Below are 23,132 nucleotides of genomic sequence, written 5' to 3'. Positions count from 1 at the left end.
GTCCTCCTCGTCCGTCTATCGGGGAGTCTTTTGTCAGTTAGAAGTCATCCACATATCGTCTAATAGGGCTCAAAACGATAAGGTAATAAATGTGGCCCCGGTCACTTGACTTGCTTCTGAGATGTTCTCTTCTTCAAAAAAGATATTCAGTCTCAGAATGTGCAAAAAAAAAATACAAAAATCTCTCTTGTTCATCTGCCATAGCGGGTGGCACAGCGTCTTCTCAATGCCGACTGTCCCAGGTGACAGCTGTAAATGACGTAGCAGGCAATATGGCTTCCACCGGGACGTCGAGTGAGACTTCCGCAACTTTGCGAACAAATGACACACTCTCTGCTCATTTTTTTTCCGGATAGGTATTGAAGTGAATAATATTGTATGTAGTTTTCATAACAATATCTATTTTAAAATGTATATAGGGATGTCAGTTGAGCTTTAAAGGTGCTGTACTTGTTTAAATTGTGATTCTACCTATAAATGTAGTCACTACCAAGAAAGTCATCATCATTTGTGGATTTCTCCATGCTTGAGAAATACGACTCCTGCTGTATTAACAACTTCACCTTGAAATGTCCAAACAAGTAGTGTGCCAGTTTGGGTGGTCAACCAGAGCATCAAAACTATTATGACGGGTACATCAGCAGACATCAACGTAAACCAAGTACAAGTACAGCGTATGTCGACCAAACAAAGCAAAACATGATAGCTGATTGAAAAACGGTATGATCATCCAGGATGTGCACGGAGGTTGGATTTTGTTGAAGCAGCTTTGCAGCGTTACACTCATACGATAGAAAATAATTGTGAGTCAGTCAGTCAATGTTGTGTTAACGCCACAACACTCTGCTCTCCAACATTATAATGTCGGCACGGTTCAGCTCGCAGCACACTGACGAAACAAGCCCACCAGATCACTGACCATGTATACAAAGGTCCTACGCCATGGCGTACCAAACCTGTCTGTGACTCTTGACCTCTTATTTATGGCCGCCGTAAAAATCCTCTCTCTTTATTCCATCCACTGGAGTGGAGAAATGGTCTCCACTCCACTGTTGTGTCCCCGCACAACAAGAAAATATAACCTCTAGTTATTTATCTGGGATCTCTCCTCATTAAATATTATTCAGGGGCGGAATACATATTGTTGTCTCCAATCACTTTAATAGCAGTTGAGACAATGAACACAATCAGCGGGGTAAATAAAAAGAATGGGAAATGGGGTTGGAGGACAGAAGAGGTGACGCTATCAGAGTGAATGAAGAGTGTGACAAAGACAGCAAAGCGCACACACGATGCACACATACAAAAATAAACATACACACACGCGCCTGAGCCTCTAGAGAAGTACAAAGTAATGAAAAGTACACTGCAGCATGCTCTACCTTTAAGTCGCCAACAGCAAGCACAAAATGTGGATGACATCTCCCGCATCTAACTCCCTTTATCTCCTCCGTGACCACATAAGAGCAATAATTCCAATCTTTGCCTGCTCTTCCATTTTCCATCTTCGCTCCCACTTGCACAGGCCTTGGCTAAAGTTGCATATCATGTGGTCCATTAAGAATCCAGGGGGTGTGAAGCACTGAGACCAAAATATCCACAGCGCTCTACATTTCTCTCACCAGCTCATAGATTGAACGCCGCAGGGTAATATCACAATAAGCTCTCCTCGTCCCTGTCCCCCCCTCGCAATTCTATAATTCATCTTAATTGAGAAAAACAAGCAAGTAAAGGGGAGCACTAGAAGGATGCAAAGTGCAGGTCACATGTTTCTGGGATTCAGGGATTTTCTACATGTTTTCCATCTGGAAAGTGAAAACGATGGAAGTTTAGTGTTTCCAAATATATTGACCTTTCATTTTACAGTATTTTACAATTTGTTTTTTCTCATATAGGCACAACTGAGGTACTTTCAACACATTTAAACAGACGCAAAAACAGATGGCGTGTAAATATACTCTTGAAAATACACAAAGCTAAATTTGAGAAGTGAATGCTGTGTTAGCAACAGTTTGATCAGAACCAAAGCTGGTTTCAGTAGGAACGACTGACCACTTTTCAAGATGATGCTAGGCAGTTTACTCATATTTGTTGATCTGATTTGCTTCTAATGAATATGAATGACACCCAGAATGTCCAAAGAAGTTTTTTTTTAAACTTTGTCATGACTCTTTCAGCTCTTTTGAGATGTAAAAAAAAAAAAAAAAAGATCAATCTGACATGTCAGTTTTCAACTTTTCAATAAGAAATAACTGTCCGGAACGCTGGTCGATTGAGGCACCCATTTTATATTTCAGCATAATGTTGAACATTCGTGACTACATTTCTGATGTTCAATCAATACTGAAGTAATGCACGAAGAGCAAAGGGGATTTTCTATACTGGCTGCTACTGTGCCAGGTTTCTGCCACAGTTCCACAAGTGGATACATGTTTTTTAAAAAATAGAGTACAGTAACATTTGTGTTTGCTTGTGTTTTTTTTCCATCCACGCTTCAAAGCCTACGCTATCTAGGGCATTGGTCACCAGTTTTAATCAATTTTCAAAACACAGGAGCACGAAGGCAGCCAGGATTTCCCAGCAGGACTGTAGAGAGTGGACATAGCAATAATAATAACAACACAAAATCTAATCTGAATTATGCTCTAAAGAGATTAGGTCTGAATAATCCCCAGAATAAACACAAATAGGGAGTTGGGTTGCCACTCCAAATACAGTACAGAGGAAAGCCACATTGCCTATGTGTGGATGTTTATTCTATATTGTGGCATTTACAGTGGATTTTTGGGCAGCCAAGAAGCCACACTGAGCATTCTTGTGAGGATTAATATAGTACCTTAGTCCTTATTTGAAATTAAATTTGCCATTATGTTATGTATGTACAGGTCACATGGAACACAATACAAAATCAAATAAGAATTGATAAAAACAACAACAACAACAACAAAACAATTCCAGTGAAGCATTCGCAGGCAAATACGGGGTGAGGTTCACCTCTTTGTGAACAAGTGTGTGAGAAAATAGCCCAACCGTTTATGGAGAATGTTCCTGAACATACAGTTCCAAGGAATTTAGGATTTCATCATCTACGGTTCATAATATTATCAAATGGTTCAGTGAATCTGGAAGAATCCCTGCAGGTAAGCGGCAAGGCCTAACACCAACACTTCGATTCCTCAGGCGGCAAAGCATCAAAAACCGCCACCAATGTGTAAAAGATACCACATGGGCTCATGAACACTTCAGAAAAAGTCAGTAAATATAGATGAGCGCTACAGCCATAAGTGCAACTTAAAACTCTACATCCATCCATCCGTTTTCTTTGGGGCTTATCCTCACAAGCAGTATGGGGAATGCTGGAGCCCTGAACTGGTTGTAAAACTCTACAATGCAAACTTAAAGCCATTTATCAACAACACCCAGAAATGCTTCTCTCGGCCCGAGCTCATCTAAGATGGACTGATGCAACTTGGAAAATGACCTGTGGTCCGATGAGTCAGCATTTTAAATTCCTTTTGGAAATTGTGGAAATAGTGTCGCTCGGGCCAAAGAGGAAAAGAACCATTTTGGATGAAAAGTTCAAAAGCCAGCATCCGTGATCGTATGGGGCTGTGTTAGTCCCAATTGACCCCTCCGTGGATATTGCGCAATCCGCGTCACTGACCAATCAGAGGCCAGAGATCTGCATAAACCAAAGCCCATTTTTGCTCCCGCCATTTTCTCAGACAACATTGCATGGTCCAGTATAGGGTTAGTTAGCGTTTTATCGCGTATTTGGGTTATTTAACAAAAAATATGGTTAAGAGGTGTAGTCACGGACTTTGTAATAGTGACGACAGGTATCCTGAAAGGCTAGTTGGTGGAGTTCAATTCGTACCCTTTCCAAAACCGAATACCCAGTACGAAAAATGCCTTCGATGGATCAAACTTTGTGGAAGACCGCATCATCAACTAAATCCATCTAATATCAACCGGAACACATATGTTTGCACGAAGGTATCCCCTATATTTGATTTTCAATACATGTCTCGTATGAATGAATTCGAAGTTCTTCGCTAGCATAACGCTGCTGCGTGTGAACGATTGACACACTTATTCTTTGTTGAGCGATATTTAGCGATGACCGGACTGCACAAACGTATTGATTTCTTGCTGGCTCGCGGCCAGAAGCCTAACCAGACGGTGTTTGCGCGAAGATATGCCCTAAATTTTATTTTTAATACACGTCTCGTATAAATGAATGAGACATTCTCCGCTAGCATAACACTGCTACGTGTGAACGATTGACACACTTATTCTTTGTTGAGCGATATTTAGCGATGATCGGACTGCACAAACGTGTCGCTTTCTTGCTGGCTCGCGGCCGAAGCTTAACCAGACTGTGTTTGCACGAAGATATGCCCTAAATTTGATTTTTAATACACATCTCGTATAAATGAATGAGACGTTCTCCGCTAGCATAACATTGCTACGTGTGAATGATTGAATGAAATCAGAAGCATGGCGTCTCTCTCAGTTAAGAATCTATTGTATTTAGAATCTATAATATATCGTTGATTTGAATGAAATCAGAACCATAGAGTCTGTCTCAGTTCAGAATGTATTGTATTGTATTTGCCATTTTTACTGTTTGTCTTATGTGAGCGCACGTGGCGTGACGTCACTTCAGGAGGCGTGGTTAAGTGCCCTGTACAGAGGGGTCCGTACAAATTGCGTCATCCGCATCGCTGACCAATCAGAGGCCAGAGATCTGCATAAACCACGCCCCTTTTTGGGACCCCCACTTCCCTCAGACAACGTTGCATGGTCCAGTATAGCTTGTTAGCGTTTTATCGCGTATTTGGGTTCTTTAACAATAGATATGGTTAAGAGGTGTAGTCACGGACTTTATAATAGTGACGACAGGTATCCTGAAAGGCTAGTTGGTGGAGTTCGATTTGTACCCTTTCCAAAACCGAAGACCCAGTACGAAAAATGTCTTCGATGGATCAAACTTTGTGGAAGACCGCATGATCAACTGAATCCATCAACCGGAACAGATATGTTTGCACGAACGTAAGCCCTATATTTGATTTTCAATACATGTCTCATATAAATGAATTAGCAGTTCTTCGCTTGCATTAACATAGCTACGTGTGAATGATTGACACACTTGATCTGTGTTGAGCGATATTTTGGAATGATCTGACTGCACAAACGTGTCCCTTTGTTCGCGGACTGTGACGTTACACAAACAAAACGAGAGAAACAACTCGTAAATCAAGCCTCGCCTTCTTCTTTTCCTTCATACGGCGGTTCACAAATGGCTATACAGATACATATACAGATTCTGCACACAAGTGTGATATGTAACACGAAAATAGGAAACTGTCAATGACGAATTCGTCTTTGGGTTATCTTCTTCTTCTTCTTCTTTTCCTTTCGGCTTGTCCTGTTAGGGGTCGCCACAGCGTGTCATCTTTTGCCATCTTAGCCTATCTCCTGCATCTTCCTCTCTAACCCCAACTGCCCTCATGTCTTCCCTCACCACATCCATAAACCTTCTCTTTGGTCTTCCTCTCGCTCTTTTGCCTGGGAGCTCCATCCTCAGCATCCTTCTACCAATATACTCACTCTCTCGCCTCTGGACATGTCCAAACCATCGAAGTCTGCTCTCTCGAATCTTGTCTCCAAAACATCCAGCTTTGGCTGTCCCTCTAATGAGCTCATTTCTAATCCTATCCAACCTGGTCACTCCGAGCGAGAACCTCAACATCTTCATTTCTGCCACCTCCAGTTCAGCTTCCTGTTGTTTCTTCAGTGCCACCGTCTCTAATCCGTACATCATGGCCGGCCTCACCACTGTTTTGTAAACTTTGCCCTTCATCATAGCAGACACTCTTCTGTCACATAACACACCAGACACCTTTCGCCAGCTGTTCCAACCTGCTTGGACCCGTTTCTTCACTTCCTGACCACACTCTCCATTGCTCTGTATTCTTGACCCCAAGTATTTGAAGTCGTTCACCCTCGCTATCTCTTCTCCCTGGAGTTTCACTCTTCCCCCTCTACTTTTCTCATTCACGCACATATATTCTGTTTTAATTCGGGTAATCTTCATTCCTCTCCAGTGCATGTCTCCATCTTTCCAATTGTTCCTCTGCATATGACAATATCATCTGCTTATAAAAAAATGAGTCTAGCCTCCACTACTCTTTCCCATAACTTCATTGTGTGGCTCATCAACTTTATTCCTCTATAGTTCCCACAGCTCTGAACATCCCCTTTGTTCTTAAAAATGGGAACTAGAACACTTTTCCTCCATTCTTCAGGCATCTTTTCGCCCGCTAGTATTCTGTTGAATAAGTTGGTCAAAAACTCCACAGCCATCTCTCCAAATTGCTTCCATACCTCTACTGGTATGTCATCAGGACCAACTGCCTTTCCATTTTTCATCATTTGTAGTGCCTTTCTGACTTCCCCCTTAGTAATCATTTCCACTTCCTGGTCCTTCACTCTTGCCTCTTCAACTCTTCCTTCTCTCTCATTTTCTTCATTCATCAACTTCTCAAAGTATTCTTTCCATCTATTTAGTACACTACCGGCTCCAGTCACCACAGGTAGGATGTGACCTAGAGTTGAAAGAGAAATTCTGGAACTTACACTTCTGTGAAGGCACCATCATTGCTGAAAGGTACATACATGTTTTGGAGAAACATATGTTGCCATCCAAGGAACATCTTTTTCATGGACACTCCTGCTTACTTCAGCGAGACAATGCCAAACCACATTTTGCATATGTAACAACAGCGTGGGATTGTGGTAAAAGAGTGTGGGTACTAGACTGGCATGCTTGCAGTCCAGATCTCTCTCCTGAAAATATGTGACACATTATGAAGCATTAAGTTCCCCAATGGAGACCCCGGAATTTTGAACAGCTGAGGGTATACATCAAGGAAGAAAGGTAAAGATTTCCACCTGCAATGTTTATTGAATATTGTTAAAAGAAAAGGCAGTCACTGTGATCTGCACAGTCGAGCACTAAAAATCACACGCATAAAATTTGTTACGAGTAGAAAAAATAGACATTGAAAGACGTTGCTTATTTTGTGTAGTCTTGACATTAATTTATTGACATTTAATTTTATTTCATAAACAACTAAACAAGCCTGCTCCTAAACAATCAGTATTCACCCGGAAACAGGAAATGCAAGTTAACCGTACTGAGCATGTTCAGAAGTTACAGGGCCCTCGCCATATGCGAACACATACTGAGTCTGGCGAGAAAAGTTTTAAAACGGCCAAAAAAATTGGCAAACGTGAATTGTCTGTTTATCCTAGCATACGATTCTGTATTGTTATAGACTTTTATGTATATCACAATAATTCATATTTGATTCCTGGCTTTAGTGTGACGAAAGTTTCGTTGGAAGCTATACCGAAAGTTGAGCAAATAATTCTTTACATCAGACACAACTGCATCCGGGTTCCGTGTCAAACACACACTTTCTCGTCATCAGTTCATGCTACCTGTGGATGCTACGGAAAATTTATAAATCTTCAGGATTATCTTCCAAAAACAAAGGATGGCAGTGGTATAAGTGCAGCTTCTCAGCTGCCAACTTTGACGGATGCCCATTACGCGGGAAAGAGGCCCAACACAACTTTGTCTGCTGTTGGAAAATCTACTCCCCATGCAGGGCAGAGGCAAAAGACTCGCCAGGAATGGTTTTCTAAATTCAAGTGGCTCAAATTGAGGGACTCAATTTTTTTCTGCCAATGGTGTTTTGACAGTGGGAAAAAAATGTTCTGACACGCTGAAAATCATCGGTGGTGCTGAAGTTGGATGACTTTGTGAAGCATCAGCAGACATCTGATCACAAGTTTGCTGAAACTGCGAAGACGTAGTTGATGTAGAACGTGGCTTCAGCAGGCATAACATTGTAAAGACGTCCTTAACGAACTGTCTCAAAACAGAAAGTGTAAATGAGTTGTTAATCGTTCAAATTGAAGGCCCCGAAGAAGAATTGTTTGATTTTGATAAAACTTTCTGTAAATGGTTGAGCAGTAAAAAGAGGAGAATCTTTATTGCAGGAATAATGCAAAAACTTAGTGTTGAACAGTGGATTGACAATAGATAGTGTCGTAAATTACGCTAGATTATTAATATTATTAATATTTCACGATTGCTGAGAGGAATGTTTGTTACAATGTATCACTAGCTTGTTGGCACTATTACCCGATTACGTTGAAATAAACTTTCTGAATTTTTTAAACATTGCGGTTATAGACCGTTCGTGTTCATTCCTTGACAGGCCAGTGCATTTAACTTTTCTTCAGATAAAGTTTGTCAGATCAAGAATTTTTATTGATGAAAAATTTTAAACACCATTTTGTATCATTTTCTACTAATATCAATTGAAATTGGAATTAATAATTTTGAGTTTGAAATTTTTGTTTTCTATATTACTTATGTATTTTATTTTTAATTTAAAGTCATGTTATATTAATCCAGTAAGTTATTTTAAGGTCTTGAGATTCCATCCCTAATCACACCTGCAACTTTATATGCGGGCATGACTGGTGGAGCACACCCAAAACTTTAAATCTGCGAGCATGACTGACCACACCTGTACATTTTTCAAATGTGAGTCACTGAAAAGGTAATGTAACACAGTGGTAAACGTGACCCTTACCCGGCTTGTTTGGAACAGGTTTCATCCATAGAACTCCAAGTTAATGATTATTGTTAAAAACATAAAAAAACAAAAACATAATTTTAAATTGGCGGCACGGTAGAGCGATTGGTTAGAGTAGGAGTCTCAAACTAAATTTACCCCGGGGCCGCTGTGGGCAGAATCTGGCTGAGGCAGAGCCACAGATGCAAATGCATGCACACACACAATTTAAATTGGAAATTAAAAATAAATCCAATCTTCTGAAATGTACACTTTACTTTTTAACACAAAATCAGATAAACATGGATGCTGGTGTAAACACTTCCTGTGCAAAACTACAAAAACTCTCCATGTCAATCTGCTGTAAATTTCACTCACTAAAAAGGTTTCTCTACTTGTACAAAGCCAGATCAAAGGCAGGCCCCCAATAGCCATACACCCCACTCTGATTGGCAGCGCCGCACACAACAATGTAAAAGTGCCATTCATAAAAATAAAACTCGAGGGCTTCACGGACATTAAACTTTCATATTAAGGAGCTGGGAGCACAAAATATCGTCTCTTGGGCCACATATGGCCCCTGGGCCGCCAGTTTGAGACCCCTGGGTTAGAGCGTTGGCCTCACAGTTCAAATCCTGATCCTACCTGTGTGGTGTTTGCATGTTCTCCCCGTGCTTGCTGGGACTTCATTGGAATTGAGTTTGTAATAACTAATGTAATAAATAACCAACTGCGATGTGCATGTGTTGATTGCCTTAGTAGTTGGGGGCTGACGTTGTGTGGTCTGGGTTCAGGGGTCTATGTGGACAAGGCCTGAGGAGACCTTGATGTCACTGGCTGCCTTTCTGCTTAGCCAGCTATTGTCCAGCATGCACGGCCGCACAACTTAATGTCTATTCAGAGTCCATTCAGCTGCTTCAGCTAAGTGAAATAGAAGAACCTGCTCCATTGTACGACGCAAAGTCTGTTTGTGCGGGGCTCACTTCATTTCGCAGTGAGTTCATAGAAACAGATAAGTCTCAAAGAATAGGGGCGGCTTTACACATGGAAAAAAAAATACAAAAGAAATGTTCAATACATTCAGGTCAATTCCAGCTCTCTAACAATGAGCTGCTTGACCTCACTGGAGGATCTTTGTATCATGTCTCAAAAAAGAAGAGGGTAGTAGACTTGTCATGGCTTCTACAGCCACTTACTTTATAAACACTAACAGGTACTTTAACTCTGTTTATTTCCATTCCATCTCAGTTTGAAGGAATGCAATTTGATGCATTAAAATAGTCCATTTCAGAAATGGCTGACGAGATCAGCGGCACTGCTCAGAAGTTCACAATTTCCAGTGTTGTGTAAGTGTATGATCATGCACACAAAATTGCAATATTACTCTTAAAAAAGCCATCTAGAGGTATCAGCACTACTTTGAGCACAACTAAGTCAGACAGTGCCATGGCTTTCTCATTTAAAGTGCCTCCAAAGAGCCCATTATTACCTTCCTAGACTGCAAATGTGCTTCGAGGCAATTAGAGGTTGAGCCAATACTAGTGTAAGGCCATAAAAATCTGCCCTTCCATGAGCCTTCAGCGACATGACTCATGGGCAAGACTGGAACACCGGCCTTTAAACATGTCATAATTATGAGTCTATGCTTGAAATTAATGGTGGGGCTTTGTGTTTCTTTCCCACAAGGCTGGAGTCAAGCCACGCATAAGTTAGTGTCAGCGCACCTAATGAAATAAATAAACTTGTAATCGTACTTGTTAGCCCGCCATAAGTGGCAGGTAAAGACAAGGGGCCCGCGGGCATAAACCTCTTGTTTCAGATCTTACCCCATCAAGAGGTACTTAGGGAGGTTAGAGGGAGCTGCTATTTTGTTTGTAGAGACAGACTCCCTCATCCAGCATGTCTCAGTGTAATTACACGCTACAGAAGACCTTCATTCCTGTCCTCTTCGCACAGAGATGAAAGACAAGAGACACAGGCATGTAATCATTTCTTTTCCTGAAAGAGGGGTAAAGAAAGATAATCGAAGGACAAAAGGTTACAGAGTGTCTGTTAGATTTTAATAAACTTCCCCTGTCTCTTGTTTACTTCTATCCACTCTCTTTCATTATCCTTGCAGTTTTCTGTTGTTTGCTTCAAGATGTGTAAAATTCCGTGTTACTTTTTTTTTATGGAACCCATTGCTGAGTGTTTTAAGATGGACAGAGATTTCTTACAGAGTATTCAGAGGGACAGCGTGAGGACCAGCCTGTCAACATAAAAGCTTACTGAACTGTAAGGTCCTTTGCAGGTATCCATGCATATGCACTCTGAGAAAGGTGTCAGTGGGGAATAACATGAACACAAAAGTAGAACAACGTGACATCGGCTCTGGGAAGTTCAACTAGAGCAGTGAAGGTGTCCACAACTGCTAGTCCTCTGAGGAGCATTGTTCTGTTCAATGAGACACAGGTAAAACAAGGCAAAATAACAAGGACTCAACACCTCAGTATTAACACTTGGGAACATGTTAAGTTGATTTTCAACATATTTGACACCGAGTACTGTTCCTTAGCCAATAAAAGGTGCTGATGTTCTGCAGAAAAACCCTCAACTCGAAAACTTTTTGGGCATAAATGTAAGTAAACTGCAACAAGTAGTTGTCTGAATTTTCTCATAATGTTTGGTAATCTGATTGACTTGCAAGTGATCATTTGCTATACGTGAGCTGTGAGAAGAATCGTGTCGTTTGCTGTTTTTGTTTGTGTGTGTGCCTGAACCCAAATATGGATTACAATAATAGCAAGGATAAGCATGACAACAGCCCCCCCACTTGACACTATTGAGGATACGAGAGCTTTTTCGTTAATGACAAAAGAGGTGAAACAGAAAAGTTTAAGGACTGGTGCCATAAAAGATTAAAAGAAAGATTTTAAAGCCAAAGTACAAATGTCAAAACGCATGTCGACATTGTGATCAGTGCATGAGAAGAGGCGACAGTTGTGGCAGGACAACTTGTGGCTGCTTTAACATGAAAATACGACTGCTCACAATATCCTGAGCATCCCACAGTTGCTTAAACACATCGCCGTGTTGAAGAAACCTGCAGCACAGAAGCCTAAGAATGTGTGTCAGACTCTTGGAAGAATACATCGAAGAGGAAAACTTACAGCTTCTCATCTGGATTTAAAATACACCTTTTGTGACACCAGTCATAGAAGTGTTCTGACACACCTTGTATTGTAGTACGTTTGTTTAATTTGAACCAAACATAGAATTTAAAATACCCCGTTATGGTTAATGTTAGTTGTATGCTGTATGATGGACTTTTTATGGGCAGGGCGTGGTAGCATCCTGGGGCCTTTGAAAATCTAAGTTCCTGTGTACCATCTGACTCTAGAGGGAAAAAAACCCATCCTGGAGTCTCACTGCCAATGAGATGCTGCCAAAAAACCTTTATAGACTCCAGGAGGTTCCTGTGCCAGACCGAGAAATAGCTTATCACTGTTGAACACGAGACGCTGTAACTTTAGCAGGACTAAAGAAGCCAGCTATGTGTCGATCAAATTTACCGATAGAGAAGAGACATTATTGTTGAAACTCTACATTCCTTTTCATTTTTCTTCCCCTCTGGTTTTACTGCACATCCCATTGCTGCCAACCCTGCAGGATACTGTGTTCGCCGGTCCAACTGTGGTACAAAGGCCTCCAGGGAGAGGGCTACAAACAACCCATCTGCCAAGGAAGCTGCCAGTCCGTCTGTCTGGCTCTCCACAGGTATGTCTGTCCCTGCACAAACCCATGTTACATTTATTAAGTCATGAAAGAGGAGTGCTGGTGTTGAATGCAGCGTGAAGGTTGAATCCATAGACGGGCATTGCTCAGTGTTTAATGACCCCACTATAACTATACCTATTCATCTCCCACATTACAGCACCGAAAAGCACTGGAAATGGTCCTCTGCCGAACATATTGCATCATGTTCAATCATAATTCTTCAGTGATATTTTTCCCATGGCCTTTCAGGCATAATACCAACCCTCCCCGTTTAAAGGTCCAAGGAAAGTGCTGAACTTTAACTAATGTCATTACTGGTTAATGTTTTTAAAGGGGGAAAAAAGAGACACCCACAGTATGGCCAACAAATCGAGTCGAAATAAGATCGTTGTTTTATTAAGGTCAGTACTACATTTGATAGTGATATGTGCAATCTCTATATGTCCCCCAACACACGCACAACTATGCACGCATGCACACAAGCATGCACATACACTTTACTGGCTCTCAACAGAAGCACTTATCAGAGCAGAAACACACAAAGTTAATGAACCCTCACCAGTCAGCATGGCTGTCCATCTGCTTTCATAATCCCCATTAACTACTGGTTGTGGGTGCGACCCAATCAACCATATGAAACACACGTTTTCAAAACACCCATTTTCAATATTTCCTATCGAGAAAAGGGCTGACTATTTCTGTGCTCAAGGTTGGGTGCAGTAGAGAAGGGGGGTGTCTGCTGATGTATCTATCATAATACCTGCGTGCCTTAGCTCAGCTCACTAGCTAATCTAAGCAGAGTGGCAGGGGGAGGTGAGCGTGAGGTCGGCTGCTGAGCCCATCTGGTCAGCAGCAGGTAAGAGGCTTGAAACACACACGCCCACTGACACATTTGATGCACACTTAAATCTCACCTTAACTACATGCAAGGACATCTGCCACATCCGGACGGACCTTGTCCTGATACTTCACACATGGCGTCCATTTTAAAACAATCCCTAGTTCATCAATCAGGTAGATGCTTGGAGCATGTGCCGTGCTCACCTGGCATGGGGAATGAAGCAGGTGGATAACCAAGTTTGCATCCTGTGCAATCTGAAATCTTGGCAAGGCAAGAATGTGCGTGTGTGTCACTGATTGAGATTGGGATTGTGACCCTACTCTGACCTAATGCCGAAAATGGAGTAATACCTATGTAATATGGCTGGATTCCCATCAGCGTGCTGCCATTGCAAAGACTTGTACATCCACACAAATCGGGTCAAGATGGGCCTGTCATCTTGTGATTAAGAGTTGCATTCAAGGAAAGTGCTTCTAGAAGCTTCCAGTCAAAAAAAAAAGTTGGACAAGTAGAAAGATTTAAGTCCTGGAAGAGATGATGGTAGGGGAATTAAAGAGTGAGGAAGGGCAGATCTTGTTTTTCTTTATTTTATTTCACTAATATTGCTCCAAGAAATGTTGGATTACCTACAAAGGTGCCAGAGTTTGAGCCACTTTCATTTTCACATTCCTAAAAACTGGCAAAGCACCAAACAGTAAAATACAGTAAAAACTATATGTTCCTGAACTGTCAGCCCTGCTGTTTCATATTCCAAATTCTCACACAGACAGCAAATTTTTGTAATGGCCATTACATTGAAACAGCAAACAATTGTTATTTTTGTCCTGCTCACAGCATACATTTTGCATGATCACTTTTTGTCATGACCCCTCGATACGGAGGGAGGACCCAAATGCAGAACTCGGGAGACGCAGAGGTAATTCGGGAAAAATGTTTATTGTTCCAAGGTTGGGGATCAGGCATGCAGTCAGGTGCGGCAGCGGTAGTCAGGACGTCGGGCGTGGAGAGCCGGTCCGCGGGCAGGCAGGAGTCGGTGCACGGGAGATCGATCAAAGAAGGCAGAAGTGTCAAAGGAGTCAGGCTTACGGGGTCGGTCGGAGAACAGGCGGAGGTCGGTACACACGGGTTCACGATTGGAGATATGAGAGTGCAGGAACGGGGCATGATTTGCAACGATCTGGTGAAGGACCAGTCGTCCCCAGGGACCTACTTATACTGGGGTTCATCAGATCGTATGAGCCGCAGGTGTGCGCCTCCCAATCAGCTGGCCATGCCCAGCCAGGACTGGACGGCAGGGACATGACACTTTTTGCTAGGCAGAATATCCATAAATCCAATAATAATGAGGAGATAAATTGTGCTCATAAAAATTACTTCAACAGACAATAAAGAAATTATTATAAAAAATGGACTCACTTGTTCTTCTGAAAATGGTGTGAGACCGCACATCTCGCCCACGGTGTGCATGCATGACGTTATGCTCAAATACCATCTTTGACAAAATCTGAAACTGAGGTGAAACCTTGTAACCTCTGACTAAGATGCAAATCAATGCTCAATTATTGACAGGCAGAGTGAGCAATGGAGCAACATATGGTGTCTTAACTCCACCTCAATCCCAATACCAAAACTCACTGCTGACATGCGGCTAATCAGGAACGCCCACTTACAAACATTACGTTTGACTTAAAAACACAAGGTGAGGGGAGGGCTTGAAAGGAACGATACACTGTTTCAAAGTCATGCTGTTGGCATACACATCCAGTTCATTTAAGAGCTGAAGATATGGACTCATATGCTCAGTGTGGCCATTACTTCGGGGAGGTCTCAGTGTCATTCCCCTACTTTTTACACCCCAGCTGCTCAGTGTACACTCTGTGGTGTTAGAAGCCCCTTCCCACTTCACATGGGGGTGTCACCCATATCCACTTCCACACAGGACAAAGCTCTCCCCTAACATCCTTGTCTTACCGACCCCTGGCAACTCAAACACCTCCCACATTCAGAAACACCCTGAGGGCAGCTGGGACCCTAATAAGCATTACACTCTCAGAAATGGGATTCTTCATGGAGCTTTTTAAAGAGCAATTCCCAAACTCTGAGAGCTGACTTGCTAAAAAATGATGGTGTGACACTGATATGGATGACAGAGATTGTTATATGTGGGACTATAAAGCTATAAATACGCCCGATGAGACGATCAAGTGAAGGAAGGAAGAGGAAGAGGAAATGGCGATGAGAGGAGGCAATTTATTAATGTGGAGTGTAGCTTAGAGTGTTAGATTCAAAAGATCAAATTAAAAAACTACATCAGCATGCTTGTGTGACTCCCATCTGTGTTTCTAATGCAGCACATTTGCTACCCTACCGCAGTATCTTATTAACATGCTTTAAGCAGAGTTTTCCTCCGGTTAAGCCAAGGCTCCAGACACAGTCGCATACAAACAGGCCCAAACACAAGCATTAACAGATTGACTTTGGTCTAAGCTCGGAGTGAACTTGGCTCCAAATGGCTTCTTGAAGACAAAAAGCTTCTGCTAAGAAGATAAGGAGAAATCTGCATGGCCTGAAAGAACTTCTAGGGCAGGGACACATGCCGAGTGCTGGACCACAGGACCAGCCAATCAAGTGATGACAGTGCCTCTGATCTATGGATCTCACCGAGGCCGAGTGTGTGTGTGTGTACGTGTGTGTGTGTGAGTGTGTGTGTGTGAGTCCATCTCTTCGAAGGGTGTTGCTCAGGATCAGGCATGGCCCCCTGTAGTGAGTCCTTATCCTATTGGTCACGATGCTCCCAGTACTGCTGAGATCTCAAATGAAAATTCCTCCACTCACTTCAGTGCACCAGCAGGTATCCCACATTAATATATACAAATCTGACTTCTTCAAAGAGGCTCCCTTTCGTATGTGCGGGGTTGCTGTCTTATTTATTTCAAGTGTAAAAGTCATAACTTGGATTTTAATAAGCAGGATATTTTAGCTAAAGGATGCAGGTGTGGTCAGATCCTGTGATTGAGTGAATTATGCAATTTGTGACATAAAGAATCTCTTACACACATAATAGTTACGAACTATTCCTTATTACCACTACTACTACTACTACTTCTAAATGAGTTCCGAGTGTGTGCCTCCTGCCACACCCTTCACCCCAGAAAAAGGGGCATAAAAACCCCTATGAAGTCTCCTATTCATCCAAAGTACAATTGAACCCCACAGAGGTTTTCTTCCCATTTCCCCGCCAGTCCCACCCATGTCCCACCCCCCTCCAAAGGGCAGGATAGAGGGGCGGTGGGGGATCCTGTCATGCCGCCCCAGCAGCAACTCAGCTCCCATCTGCCACAAACATCCCCCCATCATCATTCATTCATCCAATTCCCATCTAATCAATGGGTTTTGCAAGTATTGTATCCATCACTGTTCTCTAATTTCCCTAAAATAATAAGTCATATCAAAAAAATTTCTGCAACTAAAAAAAAATGCACTTGAGCTTTTCCATTAAGTTGAAACATTCTAGCATTGTATGCCGAAGGACCCGGGCAGACAAGTTGGTATAAAATGACATTTTGAAAAGAATTCCTGTCCATTCTTTTTTTTTTTTTTTTTTGATATATAAATGCAAACTATTGGAATGAACAGGTTCATTTGTTACCAGTCTAAATTGGAAGTAAATAATAAAGTATATTCATCTCCAGTCAGCCCAGTTGTCTGAAATGGTCCTGTGTCGCTCACACTTCTTTCCATTCTTCATTGTCAGCTTCCGACTCCATTTACCTCGCTCTTTTGCTCCTTCACTATTTGCAGCAGATTTATGGTTCGGCCTAACATGCACAATATTGGCAAAGTATTAAACATGTCTACTCTTATACTGTGAGCTCTCTCCATCGATAAGAGCCTTAATAAACGCATCTCTCGAGAGGATTTCTGTATGTCTTTTTCACTTTCTGCTCTGTGCTTGAGCCCCTCCACAACTGATTCTATCCTTCTTTAGTCTAAACCTCGGGTCCTTTTGCTGCTTTGCAAGTTCTAATATTGCTCTTTTTCACCTTCTCATCCTCCTCATAGCCTCATTGTTCAGTCTGTGCCAGAGGTTTAATGATGCTTGAATGGCACTGCTGTGGAACATTTTTCTTCTCATGAAGAATATTTAAAAGCCAAGCCCTGAGATATCAATCTAGCTTTCAGTGCCACTGGCATATTCATCCTATATCGTTCTGGTTCTGCCCGAACCATTGGATCGCCTCTAAGTTTATAGGAAGTGACACCGACATATTTCAATCCCTATGGGTCATACAATATAGAAAACAAGTTTTGTAGGGAAGTCATTTAAAAATTATATATCACACTGTCATCATGTTTGAAGTCATGCAACATTTCATCAAAATATTGTGGGACTTCTCTTTCGTCACTACCAGGGCTCAATTCTGCCGGCATAGAAAGATTAACGCTATATGGCTTCCTTTAATATTCACAGTGCATCCACCCATTTTCTGGACTGCTTATCCTCACTACGGTTGCTGTTATGCTGCAACCCATCACAGCTAACTGCGGGTGAGAGGTGGGAAGACCTTGAACTGGTCGCCAGTCAATCGCAGGGCACATAGAAACAAACAACCATTCTCACACACATTTACACCTACAGGTAATTCAGTCTTCAATCAACCTATCACGCAAGTTTTTGGGATGTGGGAGTAAACCGGGTTAACTGGAGAACACCCACGCAGGCACAGGGAGAACATGCAAACGCCACACAGGCGAGGCCTGGATTTGAAACCCCAGCCCTCGGAACTGTGAGGCAGGTGTGCAAACAATTCGACCACCATAACACTTTATACACACCTGTTTGTCATCAAAGGGAATTTCATTCATTTTAAAAAACTTTTTACATTCACATGGAAGACAATTAAAATGAAAACTTTGGTTTTATGATGGCGACAGACCCTGGCAATGTTCCTTATCTATTTTCATGACTTCCTATGGGATAAATTGTTTCCAAATCTGAGCATATTGGAAGTAGACCAGAGTCCTGAAATGGATCGCCTTCAACCTTTGAAATTCTTTTGTAGCATGCTCACATCCTCTGGGTGCAATTGGCACACTTGTTAGAACAGCCACTCTTTCATCTTGTCTTTAAAAGCCTTTCGGTACCCTAAAATCCTTCACAAACCCCAGCAACCCCCCCGGGTCAGTTGCGCCGGTGAGAGCTAAGCAGCTGTTACCGCCCCATTTCTTGCTCCTTTGCTGTCCACAATGTGAGCATCATAAGCACATTTTTAAATATTAACAAAGACCACTTTGCACATATGAATAATACAGCAGAGAGGCCAGTGGCTGGCCAGCGATCCCACCCGCTGCCGCCTGATGGCCATAAAACTAATGCATTGCTCCGGGACAGGACATGCCCGAGCCTGACAAACAATTCCGATCAGAACAGCTCTCTCTCACTTTATTCACCAAAGTTTTCAGTCACCTATTCGATTGAGCACCACCACCTCCTCAACTCCAACACTGTTTATGAGTTTAAGCACCTAATCCAGAGCACATTCCAAACATCATTAAATTGTAAGCATTTTTAAGAATGGCAAGCACCTGCTTCACTGTGTTAGCTTTTTCACAATTATCATGCTTGCTTCTGATTGAAAAAGCTATCTTTTGACCCATAATACAGTTTGGGCTTTTGGTTACAGGAGTCTTTGAAACACTCAACTGTTGTTCAAGAGAAAGAAGATTAACACACTTAACAGCATCCATCCAGATCTTCAAGGGAGTGTTTGACACGTTATATCAATACTCAACTGCGTACTTCAATACGCTTGGCTTTGTTGGCATTCCTCCCACCCACACCCCCCAGGGTCTTCTCTGCATTTAATCGTAATGTCTTGCAAACATTGTATAACACACATCCCACATGGCAGTACATCAAATGACGTCGCAGATAACGACAACACAAAAGTTACTCCACACAAGTGACAACAGTAAGACCTAATCCATGAGTATATCACCACTAAGACCTTATTGCCATAATGAAAGTACATCCAGCCAGTGAACAACACAGAACCCAGTGGAGTACACAAAAGTGTCCCACCGTGTCTTTCCCTAAATACTATATACAGTATGGCTCGCTCTCTTCTAAGATACAAACTGAGCTATTGTCCCTCATGCCTCCTACTCCTAGCACTGCTACCCTTACAGGACCTGACTGCAATACGACACACAGTTAATATCTACATCTATCATGTAAGCATTTCTGAACAGTCTACAATTTTAATAAACGTAAGCTGCTTTTCTGCTCTGCCTGTTAGGGATATAATACGGACATGTATTGTGCATCCAGGGAGGGGTCAGACAAGGAAATAAGCACAGACCTAGAAAAACTTACAGGCCAGTGTCCCATTACTTCTGCCATTAATGCCAAAACAAAACTTCTGTACTCACTGGAGTGGTTTTTAGATAATCTTTTTGCAAAATTTGTTGTTACTGCAAACAGAGTTTAATCCACAATTCACTAAAAACCCTCACATACAGTATTTCTTGTATTTCAAGCTGACAAAAGCAAAGGAGGAACATCCAGGGTTCTAAACTGGACTAACAGGAGAGAACCATTGTTGCCACAGTGTCCAAGTCCCATTAGCTCACCTACAGTGACCTGGCATTTGCGCCAAGTCAAGAATCTCCATGTGAGCTGTCTGTGTGTATGTGTGGAACAATCCCCAAGCCTGCAACACTCACTTCATGTAATGCAGCTCTAATGATGTTTGATGAGCAGCTCAATGAATTAAAAGCTACTTAACCAACTCATATAACCATTTCCCCCCTCTTTAAAAAAAAAAAAGCGACAATGAAAATAATAATAAAAATATAACTATTTTATGGTGCACCTAAGTTAATTTACAGTGGGGGGATTTATTTTTAATTATACTTCTAGGTAGATGAAAGGATGGGCTCATACAAAGTGCAAGGCTTTTAATTCCATCAAATCAAACTACATTCCAGAAGTAATTTTGGAAGGCAATTGTGGTTATTCTGTTTGAGTATTTAATTTATTAACCAGAATAACACCACAGTGCTATTAAATTGTTTTATGTATCATAGTGTGTAATAGTCTTAAGTCAATAAGGTTGAATTTTGGGGCTTACCAGTTTGCACCACATATCCCCCGACCAAGATCAAAAGCACAATCGGACCGTAAGCTTGTCCACGCTGCATCCGAACAGAGAGCATCGTTTCTGGGCTACGCTGCTGGAAAGCGTCCGTGGGTTGCTCGCACGGCGTGTTTGGCCACGCCAAGTGTCTCTCTTGTTTAGAAAAGTGAAGCAGGAGAATATCAAACACAGTCCAGTCCCACCATGAAGTGACAGTAAACGCATCCGCTACAACAGCGACAACAAAAACGGAACGGCGTACTTTTCCTCCAGTGTCAAAATTGGACAAAAAAGGCGATATCGAAGCAAATTGACAATATCCCCAGTAACTTTCAGGCTAAGATTTGATTTGAACAACAGGCAAAAAAGACGCTTTGAAAAAAAAAAAAGTCACCAAAAACTTTGGACGCGACTGTGTAATGAACGGCCAACGTCCTGGACCAAAACATAAAACATTGAAAAATAAAAAAAGCCACTCCTTGGCTTAACGTGAACATGAAAATACTCGCTCCGACAAACGGTGCTGTTCGATAGCCCTGTTCAACGCAGACTGGACGCCCGAGTCCGCTGGAGGCACTCTGAACTTGTTTCCGCTCCGCCAGGTGTAAACAAGCAGAGCACCCACACGAGGAGCCACACAAACCGGACGAGCAGCCTCCGCCTGGCCAATCACGTTGCGACCCCCCCCCCATCATCATCATCATCATCATCATCGCACTGACGACTGAACAAGTGAATGGAAGTTCAGAGCAAGCGGCGAGGAAATACCTTGCACAGCAGCGAGACAGAAAACTCGGACCCTTTGCATCCACCACAAAATCAATCAGTCAATCAGCCAATCACCCATTCTATCTATCTATCTATCTTCTATCTATCTATCTATCTATCTATCTATCTATCTATCTATCTATCTATCTATCTACTATCTATCTATCTATCTATCTATCTATCTATCTATCTATCTATCTATCTATCTATCTATCTATCTATATCTATCTATCTATCATCTATCTATCTATCTATCTATCTATCTATCTATCTATCTATCTATCTACTATCTATCTATCTATCTATCTATCTATCTATCTATCTATCTATCTATCTATCTATCTATCTATCTATCTATCTATCTATCTATCTATCTATCTATCTATCTATCTATCTATCGTCCTGCAAGCTTTCACCAATCATAATGCATCTGACGCTCGATTATGATGCTTTCCTGTCAATTCAGCTCTTCTCCTACGCAAATGTACCCCCGGTGGCCACAAGGGAGCAGCCTTTCATTAATGAGCCTACACCCTTACGTGGATGACGACGGATTTCATGGACTGCATGACGGTATCGTGGGTGGCCCGATTAATGAGTGGACACCTCGAGGATACTGAATTGGGACAACAATTACATTGACACTACAGCGAAGAACTGCTTGTAAATGCACTTGATGGTGTGTGAGAAGGATGTATTACAGATTGGAAGGTCCTGCAAAGTTATTGCCCATCTATTATGTTATAAATTGGGATTTAAAAAAAAAATACATAGTGTTGTTGTTTTTTTTTTTTTTTTTTTTTTTTTTTTTAAACTAGAGAGGAGTCTCTGATGTGGTGGTGGTAAATTCGCCTGACTTCAGTGCTGGTACATGGGTCCAGTTCCGTCACAGCGGTGGTGTGAATAGGAATGATCTCTCTCTGTGCCCTTTGAATGGGAACCTGTCCGAAGTGTAGTCGGCCCTTTACCTTCAAATCAGATGGGGATCGTTCTTGTGGCCCTTAACAGAATAAACAGTAAAGAAAATGGATGGATGAATGTGACTAGATGGAGCGGAATGGCATGAGGATTTTTCTACTTCTGGATATTTTGTAGCATTGCCAATAATAATGATGATGATGATGATAATAATAATTAAAAAAAAATAATGGGTGGCACGGTGGCGCAGCTGTAAAGTGTTTGCCTCACAGTTCTGAGGTCCAGAGTTTGGTCCCGCCCCCCCCTGTGTGGAGTTTGCATGTTCTCCCCGTGCCTGCATGGGTTTTCTCCGGGTGTCCATGTTCCCCGCGATTGGCTGGCAACCAGTTCGGGGTGGACCCCGATTCCTGCCCGTTGACAGCTGGGATAGGCTCCAGCACTCCCGCAACACTCGTGAGGATAAGCAGCTCAGAAAATAGGTGGGCGGGTGGATAATGATAATAAAAAACAGATAAGTGGTAGAAGATGCACTGATGGATGAATCTTTTAAATAAAGTTGCATCGGATGTCTAGATTTCATGAACTAAAATTATCACACAATATTATTTTTAAATGATGAAAAAGTAATTGAGATGAAACACAATTTCTAAATTTGTGTTGTTAAAGTTGACATTAAATCTTTTTGTAAATCATGGACTATTTCATGCATCACATCTGGGTATCAGGATTAATCTATGTGCCATGGAACTTGGGGTAAAATTATGTCATTTTCAACTGTCTACTCTTTCACTAAACTGTGAAGGGTCAGGCATGAATTACTGTAGATGCCGCATACCAAGAGAAAGGCAAGAAAACACCTTTTCTCACTTCTTTAACCTGGCAAGATGAGTCAAACTTTAGCAAGATTGGTGAAAAAAACATTTCTCACCAACTAACCGACTCACTGGCAAAGTGTAATGATTTCCCCCTGAGTTCGTGTCCCACCCCTCTGCAAAACTTTGTAAAAACCAATTAAGTATTGAACTACTTATTATTCCTCTTCCTGATGATTAA

The 23,132-nt window shown here is 41.9% G+C and overlaps 1 protein-coding gene across 2 annotated transcripts in view; it reads right to left on the bottom strand.

Moving 5' to 3' along the window:
* The window catches only part of unc5b (unc-5 netrin receptor B), a 57,880-nt gene extending 36,894 nt beyond the window's left edge, over positions 1–20,986 (bottom strand). For both annotated transcript variants that reach the window (XM_061837706.1, XM_061837707.1), the window contains exon 1: positions 20,388–20,986. In XM_061837706.1, the coding sequence (XP_061693690.1) occupies positions 20,388–20,472 (85 nt within the window). In that variant the 5' untranslated portion in view covers positions 20,473–20,986. The remainder of the gene's footprint in view (positions 1–20,387) is intronic.
* Between the last annotated feature and the right edge of the window lie 2,146 nt (positions 20,987–23,132).

The sequence above is a fragment of the Syngnathoides biaculeatus genome, chromosome 12 (genome assembly GCF_019802595.1).
Source record: "Syngnathoides biaculeatus isolate LvHL_M chromosome 12, ASM1980259v1, whole genome shotgun sequence".
Taxonomy (NCBI): Eukaryota; Metazoa; Chordata; class Actinopteri; order Syngnathiformes; family Syngnathidae; genus Syngnathoides; species Syngnathoides biaculeatus.
Note: the sequence above shows the minus strand (reverse complement) of the source record. Positions and strands in the feature narration are given on the sequence as shown.